A 12191-nucleotide genomic window follows, 5' to 3' on the forward strand; every position below is an offset into this window, starting at 1 on the left:
ACAAACGTGATACCATGGTTATAATTTCTCTATTGAGATGAGCATGTTGTAAAAACCAAGGCTCCAAAAAAGCGAGTGTTAAGCCAGCGGCACATGCTTGTTTCGTGCTGGATTGCTTGCTGGACGGAAATACACTATTCTGATTGGTCCGTCTTCAGAAATGCACCAATCAGAACAGAGTATTTCTATCCAGCAAGCAATCAGCACGAAACAAGCTACGTATGCCGCTGGTTTTAAAATTATGATACGTGCTGATTGGTTGGATTTGAATTTTTACTGCTCAATGTTGGTTACGGTAGTGAACCAATCGGCGAAGATGACCGACATTTTAATTAGGGGCAAGGAGAATCTCAAGGGTTTTGACATGAAGGTAGCAACAATGGCCCGATGCGATAAAGTACTAATTACCCTATCTCTTGAAAATCCTTTAAAATTAATGCACACTCAAAATTAATGTACAATAGAATGAGAAAACTATATTTGTCTCACTTCAATATATTGCACCAGTTCATCAGTGTAGCTACAAAGAACAGGCCTCTTGTGCTATGAGAGGAGTTTTATCTGTATATCTGTCTGTTTTTAAGTTTCGAAAGTCTATAATAGTTCAGCAATAGAAAACAAATCCTTTATCTAAAAGAGAATCCACATCTTGGCAGAAGTGCAATAAATTAGAATAAAAGAAAATCTGCTTATTTCACTCTAACTTATTGCACTAGTGCAGAAGTTTCTTGAAAACGAACAGATCTCGGTTTCCACGGCAACGACATTGTCAACAAATCTAACCTATCAGTCATTTTGCGTTATTTCCATATTTATGAGCAAGAGAAGTGAATAAAAAAATCACCGAACGAGTAAATGGGCATCGCCGTTTTCAAATCGCGTTCTGTCGCGTGGAAACAATTAAGAAATAATGTAATTTGTCAACGATTCTTGCATGTTGTTCAGCACAATAGATGCCGCGGCACTTTTTTCGTGCAGTTAGACGATGAATGTAAATAGCACGCTTATCGTTGTATTATTGCTTTAAATTTTAAATATTTCATCGATTTTATATGAAAAGTTCAATTATGTATTTATTCATTTATTGACCAGCTCGAGCAGTATTGCAATATGAAACTAATGAAAGAGTCTTACGTATGCAATTCATCATTGTTCCTGATAAATATAAAGGCCAAGGCTTAGCAAGACTCTTAGCAGAGGTATTAAAATCCTATGCTCTAACTTTCAATTATATGGAATATTTTCAAACATAGTAATTTTGATACTTAAAATATATACTTTATATAGACAGCATTCACATATGCTATAGTGAACAATTATTATATGTTCTTACAATGCAAGTATCTACAGAAGTATTATCTCACGGTGAAAAATTTTGATTTGGAAAAACATATTATTGGACCACGTGACATCCTGGAGGGTCCCAATTCTCTGCCTTTGCATCCTGATGTTGTTTATGAACTACCAGAACCCAAAGATTCTTAATTCTAATTATAATAATGTAAAAATGTTAAATCTAAGTTTTTAAGTATGTAAAAATTTAGAGAATTAAAAGTTCAGAAACTTAAAATCACACAAATACTTAAAAAAAAAGTTTTATACACTCTACGTAATATAATACATAATTCTAATCTATATTATTCCAGTATCAATTGAAAGATTTAAGTAGAAGAGATATATAGACAAGGAAACAATGGAAGAAACAGAGTATATAGCTTTGATTGAGTGGTATTGTCATCAGCACTACTACAATGGAATGTTGGCACAAGCCAAACAAGCGCGTGATGCTTATCCAAGCAATGAACAACTAAAGCTTTTGCTCTGCTTGGCGTACGCTCTCGTTGGCAAGAACCATGAAGCTATCAAGGAGAGCTCGAGTTTGCTGAATTATGCAGACTTCACATTAGCGGCTCTCCATGCGCAAAACGTCGCTTATGCAACTGATGGAAGCACCGAGAGAAGCACTATAGCTCAGGTAGAAAGCAGGATCCGGGAGGAGCGCAGGAAGGCTTCCTGCAACGCGCTGTGTCTCGCAGCGTCTGTATTATTCCTTTCCCGCCGTGCGGACAAGGCGAAGGAGTATACAGATAGAGCGTATAAACTGAAGCCGACGAACGTTAACGTGCTGCTCATTAAAGGATGGGTAGAATCGAGATTGGGCTCCAGTACGGATGCTTCAGAACAAGCACAGCGCTTCTTCGAGTTGGTCTTGAAGGAGGAGTCCAGGAACCTGAGCGCGTCGTTGGGCCTCGCGAAGATGAAGCAACGTGCTGGTGATCACTCGGAGAGTATCTCGATACTCAACTCTTTGATCGTGCGCTACTCCAAGTCACCAGTGCCGCTGGTAGAGAAGATGAAGTGTCTCTTAGCCGCGAAAGACTGGGAGCAGATGTTAGAGATGGTGAACAGAATATTAGCCGTTGAATCCAACAACCTGGACGCCATGAAGGCGAATTCCGTAGTGGCTCTTTGCAGAGACGGCAACACTAACGAGGGTGCACGGCAATTGCAATTGTTCCTACGCCACCTACTACTTGCCGAGCCGAAGAACGTGTTCCTGCTTATCGAGAACTTGCAATTGTTCTCAGGAATTGCGTTCCAAGACCACGCGATACTTGCGGAGCTGGCGCGGGCGGCCGAGAAGACGCTGCAAGCGTCAACGTCAAGCAACGCGGAGCTGATGGCGGAACTCGGCGATCTTTATGCTGCTCTCGGTAACGCCAAGGACGCTGAGCATTGGTACAGAAGTACTATACGCGCAGACGAGTCGTCTTTCGCAGCTCTCATGGGTCTGGCTCGCTGTCAACTGCTGGAAGGCTCAGTGGAGGCTTTGGACTTGGCGCGTCAGCAGGTGGACTTTCTCATGGAAATACAGCCGCACGCCATAAACGTGCGACTGCTGCTCATGTCGGCGAAGATTGCGTCCGGCGAAGGCGCCAGCAAGTCGCTCGGTTACCTAGATGCAGCTGCTAACGTTTTGCTGAAGAATTGCGAGGGTCGTCCCTACGGCTACGAGTACCTGAAGGAGCTCAAGCCTGACCTATGTCTCGATATCGCGAAGCAACGTCTCATGTATTCCTTGAACAAGTCTCCGATGAGCGACGAAGTGGTCGGTGCGACAGGAAAGGAGCCGAGCGTCCGCTTATTGGAACTACTCGTAGAGGCTTGTCCAGGTTCCAGCGTCGCGCTCTTGCTGCTCAGCAAGGCTAGGATGCAGAGCGCGGACTACGAGAACGCGTTGAATCTGCTCAGGAAGTTGCTGGACACGGTGGAGCCGTCTAACGCTCAAGCGCATCTCGCGATGGCGCAGATCCTAGCGTATCAGGGCAAGTATCAATTAGCGTCGCAGAGTCTCGAGGTCGGTCTGAGCTACAACTTTAAAATCAGAGAGGAGCCGGTATATCATTTGATCACTGGTATGGTACAACGGGAGGCTGGCGAACTAGATAACTGCGTGAAGAGCTGTCAAACAGCCATGTCTTTAGCCAATTTGGGCGCCAACAGAAAATTCGACATGTCCACGTCGGACCGAGCAACGTTGTACCTGGAACTGATCGCGGCGTATAGCAAGGCGAAGCGGTTCGCCGAAGCGTTGGCGCTCGTCGACGAAGCGAAGTCGAATCTTGCCGGCACCAGTGAGATAGGAAGAGTCACGATCGGCATCGCGGAGGTGTATCTGGACATGGGCGAGTTGGAGAACGCTGTTGGCTGTTTACAGAGTATCGGTCCAGGGCAGCCGTACTACTTACAAGCGCACACTAGATTGGCCGAGATCAACTTGAATTACAAGAAAGATCGTCAAGCGTTCGCGAAGTGCTTCAGGTACAAACGATTCGACTTCTGATTATATTGTAATTAGGTGAGATAAATCTTAGATTAAGTGTTGACGTTCATATACGTTTTCTAGAGAATTGGTGGAACATCGTCCTGGCCCGAAGACTTACAGCATGCTCGGTAACGCCTATATGTCTATACAGGAACCCGAAAGAGCAATAGAGGCGTATGAGCAAGCTCTCTCTCAAAATCCAATCGACAAAATGGATATTGCGAATAAGATGGGCAAGGCGCTCATTAAGGCACATCAATACGCAAAGGCAACCAGTTACTATAAAGATATAGTGAAGCAGAACAATTGCGGCGCTCTAAAGTTAGACCTGGCTAACTTATATATGAAAATGAAACAATATGATAAAGCGGAAGGGACATTGGTACAAGAACTACAAGGTAATTTTTTACATAAGTCGAGTTTTTTAATTCATCAATGGATCCATCGCATGATGCGCAAATACAGCGTTTCGCTGTATTTATGCAATGGATCCATCGATGAATTAAAAAACTTGCCCATAATAAAACATTAAAACATTCAATTATAGATATTGAAATCAACTAACTATGTTTGACTGACTTGTCATATTTTTAATTTTAAAATAATATTTAAATGAAATAAAATTTAAATGATATTACTATAATCTTATCATTTTTTATTTAGACAGACGAGGCGACTCAGATATTCTGAGCCTGGAGATGCGAGGACAAGAACTATTGCTACTTGCTAAAGTGCGCGAGAAATCAGGCAACGTTAGGGGTGCTTTGGCGACATTAAAAGAAGCTAAGGAAAATCAACACAGGTATATCCAACGTCTTGCCGTCTCGCCAGACATCGTCGATCAGAGACACATGTTGGCGAACATCTGTCTCACAATGGCTGATTATGCGACAACCTTGCGTAGTTACGATGAAGCTATCGTATATTATAAAGAAGCTCTGTCTCATAAATCTACAGATGTAAACGCTCTTTTATCTTTGGCGAAACTCTATATGCAGGTAAATAGAGTGTTCTTAGATTTAGAAATTTTAACGTTCAAATTAAGAGAGATTAGATTTTAATAAAAATATTAATTGAGTAATAGCTTGTTTTTTAAGCATTAAGTTGTACATTTCTTATAATTAATTTTAAGAACTACATGTGTAGAGATTTTTTTTAACAATTTAATATTGATGAATTTATTTATTAGATAAATAAATGTCTTTTCTATTTAAACGTAAGTTTAAAGCTTAGTAGAGTAAGTTATTAAATCTTAATCTCCGAAAGGAGTGCTAATGGTAAATTTGTTTGTTAGATGAACAATTTGGACCGATGTGCGCAAAATTGTTCGATCCTATTAAACGCCGAACCCAATAATGAAGCCGCATCTGTGATGATGGCTGATCTTGCATTCAGAAAGGTTGACTTCGAGACTGCAGCGTTTCATTTCCGACAGTTGCTATTACGTCAACCGACTTATTGGACCGCTTTGGCGAGACTGATTGAAGTTTCGCGCAGAACAGGTATCGAATTCTCCCAATTTTTCATTCTTTCTAAGTATCTCAGTAAAATTAATTCAATATTATGTTGTAGGTGCTATGGATGACCTGGACGAGTGGCTGCAACGCGCGCAGGCCGCGATGGGCGCAGGTAATGTCGAAGCTGGTTTTTACTATTGTGCTGGACTCTTAGATTGGCGAATAGGCAAGTTGAACTCCGCATTGCGAAACTTCAACTTTGCGCGACGCGATCCGGAATGGGGACAGCAGGCGATTTACAACATGATCGAGATCTGTTTGGATCCTGACGATGACACTACACTGTCGAACGAAGCGTTCAACGATGAGGATGCAGAGTATCAGGACTCAAGAACGATGGCTTTAAGAACGGCCTATCGATTGCTTCAGGTATCCTATTAATATTAAGTCAAGTTTCTCCATTATTAATTATTTAAAAATCAAGTGATTATTATTATTGTTTTTCGTTTTTATTTTTGAAATACAGTAATAATATGAGAACGCGGATGATACAGTCGAGACATGTTATTGCAGGAATTGAATCCCAAAGGAAGTCCTCACGAGGTACTGACCCACAAACTTCTCAGCGACTTCTTCCTGTTGGCCACCAAGCAAAAATCTAACATCGAAAAGGCCCTGCAGGATTGCACCGCGTTAGCAAGTCAAGATGCTCTTCGAGATCACGTAGGTCCCGCTCTTGGCATGGCCACCGCTCATATCTTGCTGAAACAAACGCCACGTGCCAGAAATCATTTGAAACGTGTCAGTAAGAATGTCTGGACGTTCGAAGACGCCGAGTACTTGGAACGTTGCTGGCTGTTGTTGGCGGATATCTACGTGCAATCCAACAAATACGACTTGGCGAATGAGTTGTTGAAACGTGTGCTGCAGCATAACGCCACCTGCGTGCGAGCTCACGAACTGTCAGGTAAAACACAGAAAAATAAAAGTTATTGAATTATATTAATTGATAATTATTGTAACCAGCTGGCAATTATTTTATTTATTATACAACATCAAAGTTTGTGAGAATAATTATGAGTGCGGATCTGTCGATTATTATTATCTATTTAATAATCTGGATTGTCACAGGATCCATGTTAGACGATCTGTAATTTACATTTATAATACAACCATGATTTAACTATTTCTTTACTTTTAGGCTACATCGCTGAAAAGGATCAGTGTTATCGCGAAGCTGCTACGAAATACGCTCAAGCCTGGAAATGTGGCGGGAAAACGAAGCTGTCGGTTGGTTATAAACTGGCTTACTGTTGCTTGAAAGCGAAAGCGTATGCTGACGCTATCGAAGCTTGTAACGAGGTATTGAAGCAGAGCATAGATTTCCCGAGGATCAGGAAAGACATTTTGGAAAAGTGTATCAATAATCTTCGCACGTGAAGTTTAGATTTGTTCTACTTGGACTTGTGTATTAGTCGATCATTTAGACTGTTGTATTATACATCGAATATATCCATTGCTTTTTCATTTTTCACTGAAAATTTGACAAACTAAAATATTCAGTATAACAGTACTCGTAATTTAGCGCTTGGTAAGACACATAATAAACGCACGAAATGAAATAAGTGTAGATATACGAAATATAGATATACGAAATCGCTTGATGTTAGGTGAACGAACGAATAATACAATTGTCGATTAAATTATTGATCAATGGTTGTCCGTGATGATCAGTTCGACGTGTGCCCACCGTTATACGAATCCACGCAGCTGAAGTTAGTATCCAGAGTCCAAGCGAGTTAGTCGACAAACGAGATTCACAAATCCAGATACATGATCTGCGTGGCGGACGCAGCGCCGCACATCGCCAGGACACTGGCTATATACACCACCGCCGCCGTGGTGCCGGACAAGCTGACAATCGTGCCTAGACAGCAGGACAACAGGAATTGCGCGAGGAAGACCATGGAGGAGACGATGGCGACATCGGTGCCCAATCCACGCACGAAACCGCCAGTAACCGTGTCCTCCTTCGTCGCAAGCGCGAACGTCGAAGATGCGTGATAATGCGCCACTAATAGATAGGGCATGGTGAATAGCGTGGAGTACATGACACCGGCGGTCCATGAGAAAACGATAACGCCGACTGGATGTTTCATCAGGGCCATCAGTAGCATTCCAGCACTATAGAAGAGCAGGCCATAGATGTAAACCTGCGTACACACACACAGAAAGATAGCACTCAGTGGAAGAGACATCAATAAATTTACAAGAATATTATGTATTACGTTATAGAAGAGATTTGGGGGAATAAGGGCCTATAGAACTACTAACATGGATGACGTAGTGTTATAAAACTAGCTATAAAGCTAGTATCTATCTTCACTTATGTAGAGGTAAAAAAAATTGTATTTATTCAAATAACCAAATGGTTATAATCTTTTGATGAATAGATCTGCCAATGAGATCAGAGTATTAATAATGTTATCAAAATATTTGATGATTTTATCTAATTACTTATTATTCAGAATTATTTACTGTTTAATTTTATACTTGATTCTATAATACAATTCTTTTCTATAAAGAAGAATGTTATATTTTAATGGTTCTTATTGATAAATCAAGAACTTGGGGGAATAAGGGCCTATGGAACCACTAACACGGATGACGTAGTGTTATAAAACTAGCTATAAAGCTAGTATCTATCCTCACTTATGTAAAAAAATTATATTTATTCAAATAACCAAATGATTATAACCATTTAATTTGGTTTTTGATTTATCAATAAGAACCATTCAAATATAACATTCTTCTTTATAGAAAAGAATTGTATCATAGAATCAAGTATAAAATAAACAATAAATAATTCTGAATAATAAGTAATTATATAAAATTATCAAATATTTTGATAATATTATTAATATTCTGATCTCATTGATCAAAATGTGAAGTAAAATTCTTACTTTGCGCGCGCGGAAACGCTGAATCAATCGTTCGATAACCAAAGAATAGCACGAGCAGGACAACGAGTACATGGACATTCCCCAGCAACCAAAACGCACGCCTTCCTCGTAGAGCTTCCGCTCGAGAGTATCTATGGGTGCTCGTGGGTTTCCACCGAACACCGCCTCGCCTACAAAGTCCGTGAAGTATAAGGAGTAGCAGACGTGCGCCATCCAGCAAAACAGGTTGGTTAAGCACACCTGTCGATCAAGTTCGTGATTAACCATTTAAATGTTCTCCAAAATTATGCAATAATGTTTTGTAGATATTGGTCGTATACCTGACGAAGGCTGCGCGGCATGTAAACGATTGACAACAAGTACTCTTTCAGAGTTGCCTTCGGGTTGATCTCCGCAACTCCAGCGCGCGACTGCGAATCATCGAAGCCGAAGTTGATGTGGCTACCATCGGAAGATTGTTCCTCGGAATGTATGGAAGACTGCGATGGTAGCGGATTGAGAGCGAATTCCTTAATCAGTAATTCATTCATTTTCAGTAATAATTTCCATTTATATTCAAAATTATTCATTATAGCTCATTAGAGGAGTATAGTTCCACTACAGATGCGTTAACAGTTCTCAAACGTACCTCCTTCTTTAAGGAGTCAATTTCGTGTTCATCATAAGTTGTGCCATTGAGCGTACCATAAGTGTGCTTCGACGTGGACTCGTTGGACATTATTTTTTCACGTTCCTCTTGCTCGTTCTCTAGCTTGGTCTCCTGAATGTTTTCCTAGAGACACAAAGAATCGAAAATGAAATCAAAGTGATCGCGCAGAAATGAAACTTAGAATAGATGAGAGAAACCCACATTTGGCTCGTCAACTTGATATTGATCTTTCTCTAATACTTCCAGAGGGATCTCCTTGAAGCTCGTAATCGTGCAGAAGACACAGATGACGAAGATGATCGTAATTAGAGTGAAGGTCGCATGGAGATGGCCTCCCAGCATGATGCCAAGCGAGGTAGCATCCCAATTGATACCACCCAAACCATAGCCCATGAAACCTCCTAAGCCCGCCATTATGGTGAACGTGCTCAGACCTCTGGCGTGATCCTCTGCGAATGTTTGTAACGTTAGTACGGAGAACTGATTGACCAATATTTTATTTCAAAATACAGAGACTAAACTAATAATATTTTCTGTAGGTACTCACCAGGCACAGTAACATCCAGGAGATAAGCTCTCGCAGGACTTTGGCAAGCGTCGGCGTCAAAGTCGAGCAGAACCGTGCCGAGGATAGTGAAGAAGATGCCCCAATAGTGCGAAGAAGCCCTGTCGACTGTACCAGGTGCCTCCTCCGAGAACAACTTCGCTGTAGTGCGATGTCCGAGAGGAATCGTCTCATTAGAGTCGGATGGTGTGTCGCCGAATGTGTAGCCGATGTGCTCACCATTAGGTACCAGTATCAGACCTGCGTAACGGACACGATAGCAACGGAAATAGAAACAAAAGTGATCACCGAGTTGTTGATATTATTGAGTGTGAAGAAAATTTTCTGTTAAATTCGATTATGTATTATTAAACAGACAAAGTTTCTACACTATTCTTAACAGGTTTGTCGTTATCTCGTACATAGAACATATCTCATACTTGCCTATGAAAACGCCCAAAGCTAACAGAAGAATGAAAGGCCGTCGTCTGCCATACTTCACTCTACAGCGATCGCTCATGCTGCCAAGGATGGGTGTTACGAAGAAACCCACAAGTGGACTCAGCGCCCACACCAGCGTCATGTGCTGGTGATCGACACCGATCTTCAACAACGTTGGTGAAACGAAGGCAGTCTCCGCCGCGTAAGAGAACTCGATCCCCATCACGGCGGCCGATACGCGGACAAGTTCGCCGCGAGTTTTCCTCCTGAGAATACGGGATCCGCAAACAGACGGCAGACCATAGAGAATTTCGTGGATGAAACGAACTATTGCGTTACGTAAATTACATATATATTTGAATCAAATTAAAAAATAAATCAGAATTGCAGCTAAAAAAATCAAAATAAAACGAAATATGATCATATCGTGACGATTATAGAAGGATTAAAAAGAAATATGTTGATTTAGATTCTGATTAAGATGTAAAGAAGATTCGTTCGAATTAATATTCCCCCAATTTTTTTGCATATTTTTTATTTTTATTCTTCAAATTAATCGAAAAACTAACTTGCCGTCTTCAAACCATTCCGAATTATATCAACGTTCTATTGTAATACATTTTCTAATTTCTACTCGCACATCCTATAGACGGAATCACGTTCACCTATAAATGTGGGAGTAATCTTCCAACGTGCGTTCCAATTTGGGTGGTCCTCGCAGTTGATGCTTCAATCCGTCCAGGCCTTGATCCAGATTCAGACCAGTCTTCCACTCCTTCCAGCTGTTCCATTTCTCCTTGATGATATCGCGAATACCGTGAATTCTACCCGCAAACCCTTCGTACTCGTGCAACTTGTCCACCATGGTTGGACTCTTATCTCGCACGATACGGGGTAAACAATATCATGGTCACCCACTTGAACGCATTTGAATACATTATCATTCAGAAAGGTAACATCGAGTCGCAAATTTTACCTTTTTCTTTTGCAAACGATAAATCTGAATTCTAAAAAAATATCACTCAATTATAAACTAATGATAATCACAACATATTAAGCATATATTTTAATTATAATCATTATTAAATTACATTTTTTTAAACGCGAATTGTGTATGAAGCTCCTGAATCAAAGTTTTGCGTAAAATTAATTTATATTTCTTAGATTAATTTATTTAATTGGTTCATATTTTACAGAAATTATAGTACAATGCAAAGAACACTTTTGATCTCGATCGATGATCTTTAGTGGAAATTCGACGGGAGTATGACGAGTTATTTACGAATTGACTGGACCACATCGCTGCCCGTGCGATTAACTCGCCCGAGAATACAGAGACGCGGACGAGCGACGACTGGCCGCCAAGTCACTCCGCAAGCTCGCTGCGAAAACGCGAAAGCTCGAGAAATGCCCGCGCAATCTCGGACAAGCTCTCGCGAGAACAGCTCGTGTCGTTCTTGATTCGCTGAAATGAGCTTTCCGTGTAGCGAGCCGGGAATACTCATTGCCCCTGAAATCTTCTAATTAATACCGGGATTATACGAACGTTCGCACTACCAGGTCATACCGTTGTCGAGAATGGAGTTCATTATCTTTAAGAGACACGGCTCGTCATTTGTGGAACATGGAGATTGTTTGGTGAAATTAATTTGTTCAGAAAGAGAAGGGAAAAGGTAGGTTTCGTCATTATTATTGAACAATACTAAGAATATCGAAAGAAAAATGTTCTTTTAATTGCGACAGAAAATCCGTTCAATATCGTCGCTATCGCCGGGGCGATCATTTTCTCTTCGCCAGTAATCCCGGAAGATTTGTTGAACTTTGCTATTGCCTTCTTCTCCGTGGTACCCGGAGGTTTACACGAGGTCCAATAAGGAAGGAACGTCTCCCGACAATCCGATTACTTGCGTATAACAGTAAATACGCTTTAAATCGAGTAAATACGAACGTCTATTCGTTCCACTTTATGTTTCTATTTCTTTTTTTCATTTTCTTACTATCTTCCTTCTCTCTCTTTCTTTGTCATTATATATATATTAAAGAGGATGTGATAAAACAGATAAAAGAAACAAGTGAATTTTATAGAGACGCAGAGATCGATCGATACAGTTTATCACCCTAATACGCAGCTTCGAGCAAGGCCATTCACGCAACGAAAGCTCCTCCGCTCTTTGTAGGTCTTCGTGGCCGCTGACGTTCGCCCGATGTTTGACGTTCGAGACGAAGACAGAGACGATGTCAATCTCTGGAATTCTCTTAACACTTTGAACGTTAGCCGAAGCTTAATTTGAAATCTGGGATCTGCGATGTG

At 41.0% G+C, this 12191-nt stretch overlaps 2 protein-coding genes across 8 annotated transcripts; one reads left to right on the top strand and one right to left on the bottom strand.

The window, feature by feature from the left end:
• Positions 1-577: 577 nt before the first annotated feature.
• Positions 578-7112, top strand: LOC116852124 (tetratricopeptide repeat protein 21B-like). 5 transcript variants are annotated; one of them, XM_032832155.1, is made up of 10 exons: positions 578-912; positions 1093-1199; positions 1647-3822; positions 3908-4224; positions 4490-4824; positions 5121-5328; positions 5399-5712; positions 5857-6250; positions 6485-6645; positions 7018-7112. In XM_032832155.1, exons 3-10 carry the CDS (start codon positions 1694-1696, stop codon positions 7084-7086), a joined length of 3927 nt encoding a protein of 1308 aa, XP_032688046.1. In that variant the 5' UTR covers positions 578-912; positions 1093-1199; positions 1647-1693; the 3' UTR covers positions 7087-7112. The 5 variants fall into 5 exon arrangements, with proteins under 5 accessions (XP_032688046.1, XP_032688042.1, XP_032688044.1 ...); XM_032832151.1 differs by lacking the exon at positions 7018-7112 and having other exon boundaries at positions 579-912; positions 6485-6752; XM_032832152.1 differs by lacking the exons at positions 578-912; positions 7018-7112 and adding an exon at positions 949-991 and having other exon boundaries at positions 6485-6752.
• LOC116852125 (proton-associated sugar transporter A) lies at positions 6281-11135 on the bottom strand. Of its 3 annotated transcripts, XM_032832158.1 has the most exons (10): positions 10972-11135; positions 10857-10887; positions 10546-10797; positions 9884-10146; positions 9443-9700; positions 9097-9344; positions 8875-9018; positions 8567-8755; positions 8247-8486; positions 6281-7496 (listed from the first exon to the last, which is right to left on the bottom strand). In XM_032832158.1, exons 3-10 carry the CDS (start codon positions 10743-10745, stop codon positions 7101-7103), a joined length of 1938 nt encoding a protein of 645 aa, XP_032688049.1. In that variant the 5' UTR covers positions 10746-10797; positions 10857-10887; positions 10972-11135; the 3' UTR covers positions 6281-7100. The 3 variants fall into 3 exon arrangements, with proteins under 3 accessions (XP_032688049.1, XP_032688047.1, XP_032688048.1); XM_032832156.1 differs by having other exon boundaries at positions 10546-10887; XM_032832157.1 differs by having other exon boundaries at positions 10857-11135.
• Positions 11136-12191: the final 1056 nt, after the last annotated feature.

The sequence above is a fragment of the Odontomachus brunneus genome, unplaced genomic scaffold (assembly GCF_010583005.1).
Source record: "Odontomachus brunneus isolate Ranch 3 - 2012 unplaced genomic scaffold, Obru_v1 Obru_scaffold_203, whole genome shotgun sequence".
Lineage (NCBI taxonomy): Eukaryota > Metazoa > Arthropoda > Insecta > Hymenoptera > Formicidae > Odontomachus > Odontomachus brunneus.